Genomic DNA, 20837 nt, shown 5'->3' with positions numbered 1-20837 from the left:
GAGGGATCCTAGCGAGCTCGTCCTTCAGCTCTTCGCGCAAACCCCTCCTGAAGATGGTGTATTGAGCCTCTTCTTGCCAGCCAGCTTCTGCAGCTAGTCTTTTGAAGGAGGATATGTAAGTGAGTAGGTCAGAACCACCCTGACGTACCTCCAACAGGTCTTCACTAGCCAGGTGAACACTCTCAGTGCGAAGAAATGTCTGCTTGAGAAGATCCTTGAATGCTACAAAGTTCTGTAGCACTGGGTCGGACTGGGACACCAATGGGGTAGCCCACGGTAGGGCATTACCAGTCAGGTGAGTGATCATAAACCCCACTTTAGCGTGATCGGAGGAAAAGGCGTTCTGTCTGAAAGCGAAATGGATATTACAAGCTTCCAAGAATTCTTTAACTTTTTTCTCTGATCCGTCGAATTTGCCTGACACCAGAGGCAAAGGTGGTAAATCTGTGACTTGCTGTTCTCTGGCGGTAACTCTCTGTTGGAGAGCGGTATTTGCCGTCTTAAGGGCTTGAACTTCCAAGTTTAAGTTTTGTACAGCCGCAACCAATTCTTGAAGTTGCTGGGGAGTTGCCATGTCAGTATTTTGGCGTTGCAAGCTATCAACAATGCCTGATGCTGTGGGCGTATCGACAGGGTTTTCCGTTATGTTGTCCACCCCACTCGAACCCTGAGAGTCTGCAGATTCCCCTTCCTCCTCACCTGATGAAGATGAGATGTCCAACTTCTTTCCACGGGATCGACAAGTGAAAGTCCTCCTCTCCTTGTGTAGATAGGGTCGGCCTCGGGAGGAAGCCACGACGACCCTTTGGGAACGAATCAGCGGTGACTCCCCCCCGCGACAGACAAGTGAGGCTAGGGGAAAAGCCTTTCGGCACAAAAACCCCTTCGGAGTGTAGATATCCGATGCAGCGGAACGAGAGGACAACCAAGACCAGCTGGAATATGAGAGACCGGAATACCGGCGGATAGGGCTCAGTAAAGGCGAGTTGAGAGAACAGCACAAAATGGAATCAAAGGGGGGGGGAGCCCGAGAGAGAAAATCAAAAGAGGCAAGGCAGGAGAGGAGAAGGGAAGCGAGCAATCCACGCGCCCAAGAGAACTAACGGGGCGCAGGCAAGAGAGAGAGAGAAGACAACGGAAAGAGAGAGGTAAGCAGAGGAAAATAGGACAGGAGCGGAACACCGCCAAGCGAGAGAACTGTGGAGCGCAAGCAACGAAGAGGAAACAGAAGTTGCAACGCGCCGAGCCGCCAAGCGTAAACAGGGAAGTACACTCGGCAGCGGCCATGATGGAAAGGACTAGACCGCTAACAGCGCTTGGGAGCACAACGTGGCGGCACAGTTGGACGGCCGCCATATTTCCACCTCTTCCATAGACGCCAGGAACCTGCGGTTGTGACAATCTCCTAAAACTGATTGCCTCCCTCAAACCTACTTCTTGTTCTGATGATATAATTTCAACCTCCATCATTAAACAATTGATGGGCCCAGCGCTCAATGCACTCCTCAGCATTATCAGTGCCTCCATCACAGAAAGATCATTCCCAGACACCCTTAAGACTGGTCTCATATGACCTCTTCAGAAAAAAACAACCCTAGATCCAGACACCGTGGCCAACTACAGGCCCAGTACGAGCCTACCGTTTATTGACAAAATCTTGGAAAAATTAGTTGCTACACAACTACTCATCAGAATTAAACAATTTCACCTCCTAAATGACTATCAGTCAGGATTCCGCCTAAAGTGTAGCATTGAAACAGCCACCATCCAGTTGGTGGATAATGCTCTCCAAATCATGGATAAGAATGACTCATGCCTCCTTGTCCTCTTGGCTGCATTCAACACTGTCCACCACTGAATCCTTCTCTCCGGGCTTTGCTGAGAGGATGGGATTCTTTGGTACTGTCCTGAATTGGTTTACCTCCTACCTCTCAGGCAGACACCAGGCTGTCCAGATGAACCTGTTGCGTTCTAACTGACTCCAGGTCTCCTGCGCAGTGCCCCAAGGCTCCATCCTCTCACCAATCCTTTTTAACCTTTACATGGAGCCTCTGGGCACTCTCCTCAAAGATCCCAATGTAGCCATTCACCAATACGCAGATGATACTCAGTTGTACATGAGAGTAAATAGCACGCAGGCCATCATTCATCTCTGCGATTACCTAGCCATCATCCAGTCCTGGATGTCAACTGCCTACCTCAAACTAAACCGATCCGAGACCAAAGTCATCCTCATTGTTCCGCCTGCTAAAATGCAACTTGTCCAACAATGGCTCAATGATATGTGCCTAGAAGGATTTGATCCACCACTGTCAGACTAAGCAAAATTCTTGGCCTTCACCACTGACAGCAATCTTTCCTTCCAGAAAAACATAGCCAAAAAGGCCCATTTAGCATGGCTCAGAATCTCTACCCTTCGAGATATCAAACCCTTCATCCCGCCACAGGACTTCCAGATTGTAGTGTAGGATGGGAGAAATGATCTTCTGACAGGGCTCCCAGCTGCTCACTTGACTCGCCTAAAAGCAGTCCACTATGCTGCAGCACATCTTATTACGGGAGCACACAACTTTGACCAAATTAACCCCATCCTACGGAAACTACATACTGGCTTCCACTCCAAGCCGGGATACTGCTCAAGACTGCTTGTATCATCTACAAAGCAGTAACGAGCAGCACACCAGCGTACCTCGTGGCTAAGCTCCACATATCTGGTGGCACACACTCCCCGTGCATCAAATCAACCAACCGACTTGAATCACAACTCATCTGCAAAGAGAGGACCCACGACCAATCCTTCTCTTGTCAAGTACCCACACTCTGGAACTCGATCCGTCAGCTCGGAATGCCCCCACAATTCTCCAATTTCTAAAATCTCTCAAAACATGGTTCTTTCAACAACACCTGAAAAAGGACTAATTTGCAATGGACGCACATATTGACGCACTGACCTCACAGTACGGTGCTATTGTTAAAAGATGTCAGCCCAAATGCCGGCAACCCACACTATGTGCAGCACTCCACTGCTCTCGAGCTAGATCTGCGCTTTAAACAATAAAAAAACATCACGGTAGAGATAAATGACAAGGAAAAATAGGCAAGAGATTGTGATTTGAGATAACTGAAGATCATGGAAGAGTAAAGAGTAGATGGCAACTGACCAGTGCCAAGACTAGGTTTCTTATACAGTGCTTAACTTCTACTACAGATTGCTTCACAGCAATTAAGAAGAGGTGGAAGAGGGGAGTGAGGGAAGGTGGAGAAGTAGCAGCTGGGAAGCTGGTGGAGAAATTGATAGAAAAAGCCACAGTGAGGAGTGGGAGGACAGGGGAATAAGGAATAGTGTACAGGCAACAACACAGTAAGACACAGGGAGTAGGAAAGAGTAGGCAGGCAGAAAGACATAGAACTAAAAATAAGATCAAGAGTACAACCATGAACTTTAGGAGGAGGAAAATCAAAAAGCTCCCAGGATCCTTTTGAGTGAGATCCTCTGAAATAGTACTATTTTGGGGGAGATATGTTTCCAGTACTTCCACAAGGGTTAGTTGAGCTTAGGGTTTCCACCCCAGATGAGGTCAGTTCCTCAGTATTTTTAGACCAGTGGCGTGGCGTGTGGCAACCAAGGCAGAAGTGTCAGTGATCGAGTTCCTAGTGGAGCGCAGGAAACAGATAACAGGTTTTTCTAGCCCAACGTGTGGGAGAAATATGCAGAAGAGTAGCTGGGTGTCATGGTGTCCAAGGCAATTTTGTGGGACAGGTCTCAAGATGTGGAGTTCCATGCTTGAATGATGGAATATAGCATACTGCACCAGATACATAACGGAGCGCAGTGTACAGTGCTCTCACCCACTTCTGTAGCAACAGCAGCAACTACGGCACAGAATACAAAGAAGAGCATAACAGGGCAGGATGAACCCTCAGGGCAACAGTGTGGGTACAGGCATGTACTGTGAGAAGGTAATACCAAGCAAATCCCATCACTGGAGCAGAAGTGTAGAACAGGCATTTACCCTCCAGCTAACTGGGTAAATAGGACATCTTTTAGGCAACAGGTTGCTAGCTTTAATGAAGTCTCGGTAAAAAGGCAGGATGATTTATCCAGGAAATAAGACTTGACTTCTGAGTAACAGAGTAAAAAGAAAAGTGGCCTTCTTGATTAAAAAAAAAGGATAAAAATGATAGTACCTTACTTTCTTATGCCTTTCTCCTTACGTTCCCCTGCTCCTTTGCTATCCTAGCCCTCATTTATGCTTCCTTCCTTTTCCTATATACCATCCCTCGTCCCCTTCCCTCTGCCTGTTCTCGGTCTACTGCCAAGCTCTCCCACCCATTGTCTCCCCATGTGGACCCATCAACATTCTTCCCATGATCTCCCTTCGCCCCTTAGCTGGACCTGCTCAGACCTATGTCTCAGAACGGTCAAAGGCCTCATGAACTGCCCTTCGGCCTCACTAGTTTCTGCTAAGGCTCTCTAACTGGACCCCTGTAAACCTCAGAAGAGTCGTAGGACACATCTACGGTGGCACAACCAATGGCAGCCCTAACCTGCTTCTTCTTGTATTCCAGAGTACATGTACAACGTGCTGAAGTTTAACAACTGCTCCCTTCCAGAAGAGGTAAGCCAGATCTGCTCTCATTGACTGGGAAATTGGAACAGCTCCTGGTGGGATACAGAAAGGATGTCATGTCCTTGTCCCAGACATTCAAATGGCAAGGAGGGTTTATTTCTAGGTCATGAATGAAGTGCCCGACTGAGGCACCTTGTTTAAAGAGAACCGAGGAACAGTCAGGAGGGGTGCACTAGACTCGGCAAACAAGGCCTCCACACCCACATCTGGTTCACATTATAGGGTGCAGGGTCTAAAGCCAAGTGTCTAATTGACTAAATCTCAATGTTAGGGACTCTGCAATTTTCGACAAGACTCCGCTTGCCTGCACCCAGTAGGCAGTGCTTAGGGCACATTTAATAATAAGTCTGCGCTATAGCAGGGGTGACAGTCGCCATGGCCATCTATGTAATTGCCTTCTCTCGGCTGGGATATCACTTTAGAAAATAACTGCGCTATCATGGCGACTCATCCAATCCGGCACTTTCTTTGAAAACCAAATATGAATTGTGCTAGGAAATTAATTGTCCTGCGCAAACAAATACCAACCTAATGTACAGGTCCATCCGTTGCACAGGTTTCCACCATTAAAGCACACTAACGTGACATTTTGCATTGCACATGGGCGTAATTTTAGGGGGGGACAGGGGTGTGCCCCCCCCAACTTTCATGGCACACCATTTGGTCCCCATTCATTTGGCATGGGCACCTTTTCTTCAGATGTCAGGTCCCCCCAACATTTTCAGCAAAGTTACTCCACTAGCATTGCAAACACAGCCGCAGGCGTTGGGCTTGAAATGTCAAAGTTAAAGGGAGCCAATGCCCAGTCCGCTAGGTTTTTTTAAATTTAGGATTAGCATTTTCTGGATTCTGTTGCAAGAACAGCAACAGGATTTATGACAGACTTACACCATAGCATGGAGGGGGTTAGTTTATAGGCACTTCCGTTCCACATCAGCACTGGGGACATGTCCATTGAACAAAAGCACAGCCCCACAGGCCAGATACTTCGCAGAAAAATGGGCAACCCCTAAAAATTTGAGATTTGTGGGCAGCTTTGTCATGGTCTCTTCAGACCTCTCCCTAAACCCACTGATAAGCACCCCGCTGCAGGATCAACTTCTTATTAAGTGCAATCAAAATATCAAAGCCACCCTAGATTTTAGGGTATAACGTTCTTTCATGTACAGGTGAAATATTGATACATTTTTTTTTTACCAATACATTTTACTGAAAAAAGTCATCAAAATATATAAATGGGGGGCGGGGAGGGGTATGTATAAGTGGTGGGGGTCAGGAATAGGTATAAAAAATAAATAAATAAATAAATAAAAGCAATAGGTGATAGTATTGGGGGGAAGCCCCCAAAAATAAAAAATAAACTATTTCAAATGAGTTTGTTTGGTAAAACATACTCGTAAAAAAAAAACATCGAAATTGCAGCCGTCGATAAATTGACATAGAACCGATTTTAGATCTCCAAACCAATAATAGGAAAAGCCAAATTGCCCAATATGCGCCTGCCAATTAACAGAATACTCAAGATCTCGCAGCACTAGCGCAAACCTATGGACAATCAGGAAGAATATGGCGTGACTCGACTGCATGTGCAGGAATGTCATTACCAGCAATCACAATGAAAGCTGAAGCAGCCCACAGATTGCAGGAGATCCATCGGTCTGAAGTTGAAGTGCTCAGTAGTTTGCTTTTATGAATTCATTCTGTAGACATCTAGGAGGTCTAAAGAATCCTAGATGTCTACAGACAGCAAAGGATATTGGCTCTTGAATTCGAACCAAAATGTGTTTTTGCAGGTTGACTGATTCAACTAGTTGGATGGTGGAAGGTGGAAGCAAATTCCAAGCACTGAATTTTGGTATACTTTTTGATTCATAAATGTAGTCATTCTAATTGAGTTTTTCTAAAAAAAAAAATTATATTCAAGTTAGGGTGGTGCATTTACAACAGAACACTTTCTGCAACAAGGCAGAAAGAGTAGGTCCTCCCTCTCTGGGTCCTTTTTCTGTTATGTGCTCAAACAGTTTGTCGCTGTTACCGTGTTTTGTAATTTTTCTTATGCTAAAAAATCAAGTTTTGGTAACTTTTATTGACTAATCGAGAATGTTATGCTGCAACAGAAAATGCATTAGCGTTTGAAAGTCCTGAAAACCTTTATCAGATGTTAACAGGCAGGGACGTCATTTAGGGGTCACCAGGGGCCACTCAGGCAACTCCTGAGGTTTCCCTTGCTACCCCTAAAAACAAAAACAATTGACGCTCCTGAGCTGTGGCCTTTCTTGTTCAGGACTCTTAAATAAAACGGGAATCCACAAGTGTAATACTTTGACCAGTGACCCTAAATAAGAAAGAATAGGAATAACAGATAATTTGTCTTTCTGGAATTCTATACAATAATTGCTAGACTCATTAAAGGTTTATTTCAGGCACACTCGAGGGGGTGATTAACTGATTTAGTCTGTTCCTAAACATCTCAAATTCACAATGCAGACAAAAACATCCAAAAAGCATTTAGAGTAGAATAAGCATCCATTTCGGACTATGGGTCTCATTACAAGAACAGCGGTAGCCATGGCTGCCACCGTTCCGGGCTCCATTACCGGGTTCCTGCAATGGGGACTTACCAGGTTACGCCGAGATTGGAGGACCCGGTAAATCCTCCATGCAGAAACCATTCCCCATTCGAGCCCCCATAGGGCTCAATGGGAATGGGGAGGGAGGTAATAACTGGCAGATTACATCTGGCCCGTTATTGCCTCCCTCTTCCCCTCGCGGGACCCGGAAAGCACACCTGGTTTTACCAGGCGTGTGATCCGGGTCCCACGATGGGAAGCTTGTAATCGGCACTCCCGGAATGAAGGGGGCCGGTGCTGTACCGGCCCCCTTCAATCCGGGGGTGCCAGGGTGTAATGTGGCCTTATCTATGTATTTTGCTTTTCACAAGTTGTAGTTATAGCATGTTTTTTTCTACTGTGAAAACAGAAATAAAATATCGAGGCTGAGTACCCCAAAAGGAAATACACCGAACACGGGTTACAAAGGAACATACAAAGTACTTTGTTCTCTACTGAATTAAATTACAAAAAAACAGTGCAAAATCAGATAGCTATCGGCCCTCAGTACAACACAACGAACTCCAGCGTGGTTCAGTGTGTTCAGTGAGAGACCCTGTACATTAGAATGCATTCGCTTTTTATACATTTTGTGGGCACCATATCCAGCCCCACTTCGGGTTAATATTTTACTTTATACATCACCAATTCTAGGGTTCGTGCCGAGTCTCAAATAACCACATATAACTGGTTTGCCTTTAATACATGTAACAACAAACGTATGCAATAACTGTGTATTCTAAAGTTTCGCATGCAGGTCTTCTTAAACATAAATACAATGTAGTAAGACAGATGTTCTTCGTTCAGTATGCAAACACATTATCTCAATATATGCTTGTGAATTAGTTTCATCGCACGAGTGATCCCTTTACACATAGGTCAACCAAGAACGAGGTCTCAGTTAATGACCTCAACAAGTGGCCTGCAGGCAAATTACACATTAGCTATTTACAGAGGTCAAGACGGCCATGTTGTATTTTGCAATGACATCGTCCACCATTTTAGCTCACAGGGTGAATTTTCCACTACGAATCCTAAAATGGCGGCCTACATAGATTAAAGGACAGGACCTTGCAACACAGATTTCTCTCGCAAGCGATTTTCGAGCAGCTTGGCGTAGGCCAATATAAATATATTTATTACAATAGGAGGCACAATATACTTTTTATTCCGACACTACTGGTGTTTCTGCTACGCTCATCACAAGACATTCTCGGTGTCCTTGGTCACTTGACAAAATCCTCGTGCCTAAAAGCTTGTATACAGTGTAGACATGTTTGACCTTAGCACATAAAGTGGCCCTTGATTTAATTGTGCCACAATTAATGTGTATATCTTTCCTATCTCCATGGCATGCTGTTCAGGATGTTTGTTTGCATGTGTAAGGTAACGAGTGCCCAGAGTATGGGATGCCGTGTAGTGTGTTGCATTCCCTGCACCACTCTAAATTCTTTAATGCACAGTTATGAACCCTCCCAATGGTATGTATTTTGCCAACTTCTGAAGCTTGAAAAGGAGATCCCTGCAGGCTTAACAGGTGGCCAGCTTTGCACCAGAGCTGCAGTTGAACTGGCCTGCTGTTAAATCTCAGTAACCAGTTTAATGGTATCCACTGGAGAGTGTAATTTGCTTTCTGACTTTGAGAATATTCAGACATGTAATTGCTCATTTTACTATAGCTGGTAAGATAGCTCAATGGGTTGAGCACTCACTACTGCAATGTTTGTGAGTGATCTGTAGGTTGCAGGTTCGAACCCTGGCAAGGCCAACTCAGCTTTGATTCTTCTGAGGATGATAAATGAGTACCAACACAGGTTGGGTGATATTGTATGTATATTTGTTCTCTATAAAGCGTGTAAGTGCTATATAATAACACATCGTTATAATTTGGCCTTGGATGTTTGCTTGCATTCACAGTGATTTGGTAATATGGGCCAATACACACAGATATTAATGAAGCATATGGTGGCATATTCAGAGATATTTGCCAAGGCTGGCACGTATAGAATGCAATGGGCTCTGATAATTTTATCTACAACACAGAACCATTCGCTTGCAGACGAAGCAGTTAATGACAGTACAATATTTAAACAGATGCTTGAATTTACATAATTTAAGCAGTCCTGTCTTTTGTGCTTTCCCACACGTGGAAAGTGCTTTTAGAAAATGGCCTAGTGAACTTGAAAAAAGTATATTTCTATTCATGGCAAATATGACTCGAAGTGCAGGTTTCATGGTTTGTTCATTTTACAGGTACAGTTGCAGTGCTGAAAAACACTGCAGACAAAATTAACATTTTCAAATCCTGACTGTTGGTAATGAAGGCCTAATACTGATTGACTGCAGTGGTTTGAACACTAATAATTGATAATTTACTGAAAGGACTTGGCATTACTATGCAAGGCCAGTTATTTTAGGTATGGCAAACACTGTGTATTCTATAAGTTGTCAAGGGAGTATAATTGCTAACACCTGTATGAAATTGAGCGGTACATTAACAGTATTTGCATGTTATGTGGTCTGATGAGCTAGACTTTAGAGTTCACCACAGTGAGACAGGAAACCTACGTCGCTATTCGAATCTCTGTTTTTTAGTTTGAGTGTCTTCAAATGCTTGAGTTCCCATGTTGTTCTTTGTCATGTATTTGGGAGTTTTCCCTTCAAATCCAAAACCGACAGGTCCATTAATGTAAGTCCATTTTCAGTGATGTGATGTCCTACCACAGTTTCTGTTTTATGATGCAAGATGCCATGCCTGTGTTCGTTCATTCTTTCATGTGGCTCATGGCAGATTTCACACCATGCACTTTCCTAGTAGCCGTTTGTTGCATTGGATGAGGTACACAATGTTGGAGTTGGACAATTTGCCTTTGTTAGTCCTGTGAATATGTATTTTACCGTTCTGTGGGGTTGGTATGGCAGATTAAGTGGAGGTTTTGCATCTCATGGTGTTGCAGAGGTAAGTTCCAGGTCTCATTGGTACTCGATTCATTGGAAATGCGCTTCTGGTCAGGGACTATACGATTGTTTGGTTCTTTATATGAAATCAAGGGGGTCATTGAAAAGGTCCTTTGGTTCTTGGTCCCGAAGTTGTAGGTCCTTAACAATTCTGTTCAATGATGTTAATGCTGGGTGATTGGTGACAGCTAGAGGTACTCGTTCTGTTCTTTAGTGCAGGCAATTTGAGTAATAGTAACATCTGTAAGTTACAATTCATTCAAGCAGGACATATGAAGAAAACTATTGATCACAAAGAAACATTATTATTGAAGAGAATTGAGGAGAGGAAAGAAGACATTTCAGAACAACCTAGAGAAGCAAGCAGTTGAATGCCCAATTAGCATCCAGCACGGGAAACAGCCAATCGGGTGGCTAGAAATGCAGGCTGAAACCTTCCAAGCCTCCCGACAGCTGGTACCCCGGCCACCAGCTTCCCCACACCCTCCATACCCTTATTATTATTATTATGACCATTTCGAACCCCCCTCCTCAACCCTTCATACCTGTTTGTTGGGTCGGCACATGCCACTGCGGCAGCTTCCCAGCTTCTCCGGCGTCTATGTTCCGTATGGAGCCCGGCCTTCCCTTTCCATGGCGGCCATCTTAGCACAGTATTTTCAGTCATTGAACAGGACGTGCGCAATGTCCCGTTCAGTGACTGAAAATACCTTTTTTTGAGTACCCCTGGTTACCGCTTTGGTAACCCAGGGTGTTAATGATGTTAAGCCCCTGTTCCAAGGGCTGGAACATGGTGTAACAGTCCGGAGCCCTCGTTAACGGCCCTCATTTCGCTTGGGCCGTTAACTTGGGCCGCCAGGCTGTTACCCCCGTTCCAGCCATTGGAACGGGGGCTTCACACCACATGAATGTCAGAAGGGATTGTAGAGAGGGAGGAACAGACTGCTTTCAAAATGGAAGAGATTTTCGAACTGTAGCGTTTCGTGCGAGGGAAGTTCAATCAGTTGCCATCTGTGCAGGGTCTGTTTGGTGGGAAGGAAGCATGCACTGCAGCTGCCTGTGCTGCATGACATACCTGTTTTGTGGGATTGAAGAATAGGCTGCTGCTGCTGCTGCACCCTCCGTATATGTTGTGTGAGTGAAGCTTGCACTGCTGACACGTGCTTCATATGTTCTGCGTGTGGGAACACTGCGCTGCTGCACCTGTGTTGTATGCAAGAGGGGAGACTATCCCCCTGCTGGCAGTGCTGTATACCTTTTATGTTGGTAGGAAGCTTGCACTGTTGCCATTTGTACTTTAACTGTGTGGCAGATGCTTTCACTGATGCTATCTGTACTTTACCTGTTGTGTGACTCATGCTGTACCTACTTTGTGAGTGGGATCCCTGCACTGCTGCTTTGCTGGACCAGAAGTTCTTCTGAAGTTACATGTAATGCATAAAGGAAGCTCGTTCTGCTGTCGTTTGTGGTGTACCTGTTCCGCGGAAGGAAAGCGTTTACTGCTTCTGCCATCTGACCTGAACTTGTAATGAGCGTGAAGAGGATTGCCCTGCATGTGCATGACCTCGTCAGCGAGTGACGTATATATACACTGCTTCTACTTTGCCTGTTTAGTGACAGTGAGAAATGTTTGCTTTTGTTACCTGGTATAGCAATGAGGTAAATGGCATGTTAGAATTCAGGGGGCAATGCAGAAACTGGGATATCAGGAGGTTCCGGAATGCAGGCAGCAGAGGCAGCAGCATAATCCTGTAGCTCCTGGCCCCCTCCTGCTACTGATAATATTGGATTATGAACATCAAGAAAAAGATTGAAACTGCCGATAACCCCATACCAAAGAAATCAAAGCAAACATCAGAGATGAGCGAAATACCTAGCACTCAGGATATTTATTCTTTGTTGCTCAAAATGGCTCAGGACTTGGAGAAAGTGGCCCATGATGTGGGGGATGTCAAAACTTCAATGGATGATTTGTCTGAGAAGGTATCTCGATTGGATGGTAGGATTACTGCCCTGGAGAGTGGATCAATATCTATGTCCTCAGAAATTACAGGAAGCTTCAGAGCCTACAACACTTTGAGGGAGGAAGTTCAAAAAGGTAGAGATAAGGGATTGGAATTGGACTTGAAGATGAGAAACAAAAATCTGAGGCTTGTTGGAGTGGAGGAAAGTCCTAATGAAGATTTGATACAGCTGGTGTTGGACATTTTGAAGTTTTGCTATGGTTGTGACCAAATAATCCCAGGGGATGTGGACAATTTATATAGAGTGGGAAAAAGCGCTGGTCCAAAGGCAAGACAAATTTTGATCACTCTGATGAACACCAGGACAAAAGAAGCTATTCTAGGAGCAGCAAGGAGGAAAGGAAACACATACTTCAAGGGTCATCAAATATTCGTGTATCCTGACTATCCAAAAGAGACTCTGCTGATTAGGAAGTCTTTCAAAGAGGCAAAAGATTTGGCAAGACTGGTGGGTGTTAAAGCTATCCTTAACAGGGCGAATTTGCTGACCTTGGTTTTGCCTGACGGTGAAAAGTCCACTTCTGACCCTAAAGAGGCTTTGAAATGGCTGGAACCATTGAGGGGAAGATGTACTTAATATTTCCTACTGCGTGTGTTTTAAGTTTTCAAACGCTACCTTTTTAAACCTTGAATTTATGCGCTTTTACATTAATTAAAATGGCGCTGCCACCTCACTACAGTTGAAGATTTTAGAACTTTGGGCGATTTTAAATGAACACTCACTTCAGCGTTTTCATTTCTGTGCTCCGTATTGTGGCCTGAAAATTAGAAGAATGCACCCTATAACGTGCCCCTTGCGTGCCTTGTGAGATCCAGGAAGCAGTCATGGCACGTCCGTATCATTACCGGGATTCACAGCACGTTTCTTGGATTTTCTATCCGTTGGGAGGAGTGCCATGATCTGCTGGTAAGTCCACATGGATTGATCGCTTACCTCATTTTCTAGTTTTTTTTTCCAAAGCGCGGCTGGTGCAGGATTCGAACCCTATTGCTCTTGTTTCAAAGACCGAAGCGTTGCCAATGAGCTATCCTCACAGCTCTGCTTCAGCATTGTCTTTTGAAACTGATGTTGCTGAAGTGTCAAATGATTATCCACTGTTGCCACCTTCTGGCAGAAGGTGGAATTGACTGCCTTGTCAAAACACGGAAACAACAAACGAAAGCAATCTTTCTTTTTCCTCTGCCTCTTCTGGGTACAGATGGAGTGTGTGAGACGATGCAAACATTTCAAAACGACTGGAAAAAAAGACTTCAACAATGGGTTTGAAGTCTGATACGCCGCAACATCAATACACACGTACAGTGAATGCATTTGAATGGGTTTTAGGATATGAAGCCCATGTGATCCACCTCTTAATGCTATAGCCAGACATGCTTTGCAAAGAAAGTGCGTTTTTTCGTTTGGGCAAGAACAAATAGCACTCGGTATGGGAAAACCTGAGAATGTCACCACCCTGCCAGCAAATGAGAGCTTTAAACTATGTTTCAATTGCTTGTCCATTGTGCAGCTGGTACTATGAGCGTGTGTATTATTCAAATCAGCAGAGAATGTGCAAACAACTCAATTGCTGAAACGATGATTACAAAGCACCATCTCTTTCAGGTGTATTTAGATGCATTTACACGCTGCCACTTGTGTTTAAATATCGTGCTCACACGATGCATGGATAAGAACCTTCCTGTGTGCTCCCAATTCGGCGTGAGGACTGATGGGTTTGTCTTGACTGCATATTGATGATAGGTGTGGAGGCTTTAAGACATAGAGACATTGATTGATGTCCGGGTAAAGTGTGCGAAGCCATACAGAACGTCATTCCATCACCTCTATAATATGGTCTGATTGTTGACCTTCTTGTGACTAACCTTCCAATTTATGGTCCTCCGCTATAGGACCTTGTGTTCAATGGGATTTTTGACTTTGTGGGTTGAGTTGGGGAGGTAGATGTTTAATTATTTAGATGGGAAGCCTAGCACTTTTTTGGATGTTGACTTATACTGTTATCATTTGTCTGGGAATATATTTTAAAAGAAAACTGCTACGCTTGTGCTGGGTCTTGTAGATTGGGACGAAGTGAGTTGTTATATGCCCTGTTGAAAGTATTAGTATTGGCTATAAACATATTTCTTTCTAGGTACTGGCTGCTCCTTCCTGGTGAATTTATTGTCCTCATTTGATAATTGCGAGAGAATGGAGGGGTGTCTAATGGATGCTGGTGACAGGGTACATGTTTACCTAATATGAAATATATTTATATATTTATATAGTTGCCTATTTATAGATGCACCTAAAAAATTCTTGATTTATTCAAAATTGTATGTTCTTTGCCTTGCATGTCTTCTATTTTCCATGCCGATTTTTATTTTTATTTTTTCTCGGCTCATTTTGGTGTTTTAATTTGATTGGGTGGGTCCGACTAAATATGGATTCAGTCTTTATGTGAAGAGTAGTTGGATCTATTTAGTTTAATTTGCTATTTCTTTGGATATACTGCCTCTTGTTTGAATATATATGTACGGCCCACGGGACATCACCCAGGCTCCCTGTGCAGATTGTTTTCGCACTCGCTCTTTGTGGGGAGTGTGTTCGAGGGGCTACTGTCCTAACTGATGACAATATGCTGGACTTGGGGGAGGCAAATCTGTGGGTTTGGGATACTGTTAGGTTTATTTGAGGCTGATGCATGTTGCTAGAGGTGTTATCAGTGGTGTGGGATGAGCGCTTAATTGGTGAGTGAAATGCTTTTGGAGATATGGAAACTGTAACAAATATATGGATGGTTGTCAAGGTCGAATTTAATATACATAAGGTGGCGTTTGACTAGTTGGTAAATTTTGGGGGGATTATTTCTATAGATAATGTTCATAAGCTTATAGGAGGGGTGTCCAGGACACTGGGCTATTTAGAATGTTATATCTAGTGTATAGTACTTGTCTGTTGTTGCTGACTTGCTTCTATTTCAGAGGGGGGGAGGGTTTGTTCACATCTTGTAGTTACCTTTTAAGATTTTCTGGTTTGGTAGTGGATCCTATATTTGGTGAATTTGGCGTTGATAGTGGGTCAGTGAACATGGCTGATGATTTACGTATACTTACGTGGAATGTTAATGGACTAAATAATTCAAAGAAAAGGCTAAAGATCATGAATTACATGAAAGAGCTGAAGTGCGACATTTGTTTTATTCAGGAGACTCATCTGCTTAAAGATGAAGTCAGTACCCTTAATAAAGGTTGGGTTGGAAGGGTCTATGGCTCATGTTTTTCCACTCGATCAAGGGGAGTGGCAATTTTAATTAGGAAGAATACTCCATTGAAGATTGTACGGGAAATATCAGATGGTGAGGGTAGGATGGTGGCTTTGCTGGTTAATATTCAAGGTTGTTTTGTGACGCTATGTAATATTTATGCCCCATCAGTGGATGATGGTTCATTCTTTAGGAAGGTGGCTCAGACGCTTCAAGACTTGGGTTCGGATAATATAATTCTTGGTGGTGACTTTAATACTGTTTTGAATAATGATTTGGATAGAAGTGTGTCTGGAAATTATAGACATAGTGACCGCCATTTGATTTCTCTGAAGGACTTGCTGGAGGAACATGCTTTGCGGGATGGTTGGAGGTTGGAACATCCACATGCTAGAGAGTATAGTTTTTACTCAGGTGCACATTCGGTTTACTCTAGACTGGACATGTTGCTGACAGCTGGACTAATGACGAAGAACTATAAATCCAGTGAAATAGGCACAATCTTACTGACGGATCATGCACACGTGGTGATGTGTATTAGCTTGGGAGGTCCTGTTCAGAAGCAATATACTTGGAGAATGGATAATACGTATTTGAAGATGGATAAGGAGGTGGAGAAGTTGAGGGCAGAAATTGATTTTTTTGTTTCAGTAAATCACACGGGCGAATTGAGTCCTGAGGTTGTATGGGAAGCTTTGAAATGCACTATGAGGGGTTATCTGATTAATTTGACGTGTGGATTGAAAAAGAAGAATTCTGGTAGGCAGAAGGAACTTGAGGTGAGGATTGGTGATTTATCTAAGGTGGTCATGACTGACCCGTTTGACAGAGATGGTCTTAATGAATTGAAAAAACTAAAGAGAGAACTTAGTGATATAATTGAGGAGAGAGCGGAAAAGAAATACCATAACCTGAAATGTGAGTACTTTGAGAAAGGTGAGAAGTGTGATAGATGGTTAGCATATAGGTTGAAGATGAGGGAATCTGAACGGTCGATTGCATCTATTCAGGATAAAGATGGCCGGATCACATTTATGCCAAATGAAATTAACAGTGTTTTTCGGGATTATTACATGCATTTATATAAGAGTGAAATCGATGAACCACTCGGGAGTGTGGACTTTCTTGAGAGGGCGAACCTTGCTAGAGTTTCTGATTTTGATTCGCAGACACTAGAGGAGGACCTGACATTGGATGAGATTAAGAAGGCTATTAGCAAATTAAATGTTGGGAAGTCACCTGGGCCAGACGGCTTTCCGGTTGAGTTCTACAAGATATTGCCGGATTCAGCCCTGTATCTACTTAGGGACATGTATGTATCCTCTTTGGCTAGTGGCCTACTGCCGCCTTCGACTAGACACGCCATGATATCTGTCTTTCCGAAGAAGGGAAAGGATGAGACGCTTCCTGGGAGTTATCGTCCGATTAGTCTTATTAACACGGACAACAAAATTCTGGCGAAGATCTTGGCCTCTAGAGTGGAGGATCTTCTCCCGAAGTTGATCAATGAAAATCAATCGGGTTTTGTGAAAGGGAGAAAAACATCTAGCAACATCAGGCGTTTATTCCATACGATTAATAAGGCGACGGATGAGTCAGGGGATGCAGCCGTTTTTTCATTGGACGCGGAGAAGGCTTTTGATCGGGTGGAATGGGATTTCTTGTTCTTAGTCCTTGAGAAATTGGGATTTGGAGTGAATTTTAGATCGTGGATCAGGCTCTTATATTCGGAGCCGACAGCAGATGTTAATACCAATGGGATCCGCTCTGTTCCTTTTAGTCTGGAAAGGGGGACGAGACAGGGATGCCCGCTTTCGCCTTTGTTGTTTGTTCTGGCGATTGAGCCTTTGGCAGCTGTTATTAGAAATGAACTGGATATTGACGGTGTCTCGTGTTGGGGTTTACAACAGAAAATATGGTTGTTTGCAGATGACATACTTTTGGTCCTGCGGGACTTGCATCTATCTTTACCAGCATTAATGGATGTCTTAACTTCATTCCAGAAGATTTCTGGTTATAGAGTAAATTGGAGCAAATCGGAAGTGATGCCGCTGGTTCCTGGATGTAGCAAAAAATATGTCACTGATCTGGGTTTTCGTTGGTGTCCAGATAAGGTGTTATATCTGGGGATTTGGATCACTCCGAGGATTAGTGACTTGGTAAGAGTGAACATGAATATGCTTACTGTGGCTTTTAAAAATGACTTGGAACGATGGGAATTACTGTATCTCTCGCTTTGGGGGAAGGTTAACGCTTTGAAGATGGTGTCCGCCCCTAAAATCAACTATATTTTAGGTATGATCCCATTGAATATTGAGGCTTCTTATTGGAAAGAATTAGACAGGCTTACACAAGGATTTTTATGGGACAAGAAACCGCCAAGATTGAGTTTGTGGAAGTTACAGTTGCCATTGGAGAAAGGCGGGTTAGGAGTACCAAATTTCAGGGCCTATCATCTAGCCTTTAATTGTGCTTTTGTGGTTGACTTCATGGAAACAAATCCTAGTGTGTGGGCTGTGGCCGAGGCGAGTGCTAATGGCCCTTTGTCACCTAGGGCATTGTTGACCACAGTATCGAAAGGTGTGAAAGATATATTGACTACATCATTGAGAAATTCCTGGAAGAATCTGAATGCATTGTTAGGTGTGGATGCATGCAGAGATCCGAATGCGTCATTATGGATGAATCCCTCTATCAAACTAAACGGCAAAACAATATTTTGGCCTGAATGGTTTTTAGGTGGTGTCAAATGGGTTGGTGACCTCTTCACTGAGGGTGAATGGAAAAGCGCTAGAGATTTGCAGAGAGAATTTCGCATTGAGGGTTTCAAGTTTTCAGACTACAGGAAACTGAAGTTGGTTGTTGGTGTGTGTGATTTTCAAAATAGTCTGAACCTGGAATTTCTTACGAGGAAATCTTTGGTGAATGAGGGCGGCTTAGCGAGCAGAGTATACAGGCAGATTCTGCTTGAATATAAAGGCAATGATTTTCTAAGATTTGAATGGAGTAGGAGAATTGGCACGGACATTTCTGTGGAAGTTTGGACACGGATGTGTGAGAATGTCAAACTGTGTTCCTTGAGTTTGACTGAGCGGACAAGACAGATTAAGATCCTGAATAGGGTCTATTGGACCCCGGAAAAATTGTGGAGGCGAAGTTTAAGGGATGGTCCGGAATGCTGGGCATGTGTTCAGGAGAATGGTACAATGGAGCATATGTTGTGGGATTGCGTGAAGGTTCGAGGGTTCTGGAATGATGTCGGTGTAATTTGTGAAGAAATCCTGGATGTGACAATTGATTTTAATTTCGAGACAATCATTCTGGGGAGCGACTTCAACTTGGATGATCTCTCTCAATGCCAGAAAAAATGGTTATTTAGAGGAGCTGCAGTGGGTAAGAAAATTATCCTTAGAAATTGGAAATCTGTTGCTGCATTGGAGAAAGAGTTGTGGATAAGTGAAATGCGAGATTTGGCAGCTATGGAGGAATGTATATATAGGAAACAGGGTAAGAATGGTTTGTTTGCAAAAATATGGGGGACTTTTTTGGATCTGTATTGAGTTTGATTTTATAGGTAATGTGATGTGAACTGTGGGTTGGGTTGGGTTTTGTATTTAAAATATTCTTGTTTTTGATGTTTCAGTGAACTGGTATGTAATTTTTTTTTGTGAATATGTTATTGTCTTTTCTTCTTTTTCTAAAATAAAGTTGCAAAAAAAAAAAAAAGAAACTGGGATATCAATTAGTGCCCCACTGTACAAAGCAGTACCTGGGAATATTTATATAAAATAATATATAATTAGTTATTTATAAAGGCTTAATACCCAGAGGTTTCTAAGCGCGGACCCGGGTACCGAACCTGTGTTGCCCTGTGTTGTCTTGCTTCCAAGGCGAGTGCTTTGCCCCTGAGCTATCCATCCGAGACATTTCACTGAAACTGGGCACTTGAAGTAATTGCTGGTGCATGAATCCATAATTCCCGTGTATGTGATGCATTACATCTGCATGCCAAATTGAACCCGGGCATATGAAACTGTTCCCAGTTTCTGAGGCAGTATACAGGCCTGTGAGGCTGACCCTGGGCATATAAAGCTATCGTGTATGAAAGCGTTCGTCCCAGACTGCCCCAAAGACATGAAGGTGTTCCTAGCATATCATGGCTGTAATTCTGAATTTAAGGCTGTACCTGGGCATATGAAAGTGTTCCTGGCACACGCTGTCTGGGCATGCAAGGTTTCCCCTGGGCACATGAAGGGATCTATGGCGCTAGATGTGAACGTGGCCCATTAGTAAAACGACAGCGCTTCCCTAACACGTCAAGCTGATGTTTGAGGAAATTCCAAAGGGGTATTGGGTTGTGGAGGATGAATGTTTGGCATGTGTGACAACACAATAATGAGACAAGCTGAGCCAGGCTAAGTGACACGTAGTATATTTTTATTAGACACAAATGGCAGCTGAGATTTGGAGAGAGTGACACGCAGCAAGTCCACATGGATTTGCCAGGCCCATCACTGCTGATTACACAGAATAGGCAGTTTATATAGAGAGAGCAATAATATTAAGTAACGTTGGCCCAATTCCAGGTGGGCGCTACCAGACGGTTGGCATAAAGATGACCATTAGTTGAGCCATCTGGTGTAACAGCGAGGCCTTGCGGTTTCTTACCCTTTTCATACCATAGGGTTCAGCTAGCAATAGCTTCTGTATCTATTCTATGGAAATCATACAGTAATGGCATACCAAATAAGGTAACGATAGAAGAAGGCACAGTGAAGTGTGATGTTGGTTGCTGGCCTGTAGCAGAATCCGCCAGGCCAGGAGTGTAAAGAGGATTATACATGGGTACACAGAACGGGCCTAGTGAAAGCCTATGAGAACACATGGATATTCTGCCACAACAGGGTGATCACCCACAACCCGTTTTAAGTCATCTTAGCCCCGCAACAATTGGAAGCTGGCTCTGACACTGTTATGAAGGCCCAACATTTCTGAGGCCCCCTTCTCAAGAGGCCAAATTCTTTCACTGCGCAAACTTTTCTAGAGGGCTCGTGTTGAAGGTGTTCAGGGTGGGCTCCTGACCTTCTAAGGGGATCCTCTCAATAATTCTCTAAATCAGTCATTGTCTGATAGGCTTTCACAAGAGCTCTGCCTTATAATCTAAAAATCCTCCCCGCAGGGCTCTAATAACACTGTGTTCCTGTCTTCATTGCAGGCTCTCTACATGATCCGCTTCCACTCCTTTTACCCCTGGCACACTGGCGGTGACTACATGCACCTGTGCAACCAGAAGGACCTCAGCATGCTGCCCTGGGTCCGGGAATTCAAGTACGTGGCTGTCAGGGGGGAAATTACTCGAAAAGCACGTCCAAG

At 43.8% G+C, this 20837-nt stretch overlaps 1 protein-coding gene across 1 annotated transcript in view; it reads left to right on the top strand.

Annotated features, from left to right (window-relative positions):
- MIOX (myo-inositol oxygenase) overlaps positions 1 to 20837 on the top strand; it is a 108665-nt gene that overhangs the window by 84467 nt on the left and 3361 nt on the right. Inside the window, exons 8-9 of the mRNA XM_069629498.1 lie at positions 4570 to 4619; positions 20680 to 20792. Coding sequence (XP_069485599.1) covers positions 4570 to 4619; positions 20680 to 20792 — 163 coding nt within the window. The remainder of the gene's footprint in view (positions 1 to 4569; positions 4620 to 20679; positions 20793 to 20837) is intronic.

The sequence above is a fragment of the Ambystoma mexicanum genome, chromosome 12, assembly GCF_040938575.1.
Source record: "Ambystoma mexicanum isolate Mex_15411 chromosome 12, UKY_AmexF1_1, whole genome shotgun sequence".
Classification (NCBI taxonomy): domain Eukaryota; kingdom Metazoa; phylum Chordata; class Amphibia; order Caudata; family Ambystomatidae; genus Ambystoma; species Ambystoma mexicanum.
This window is presented reverse-complemented; position numbering and strand designations above follow the sequence as displayed.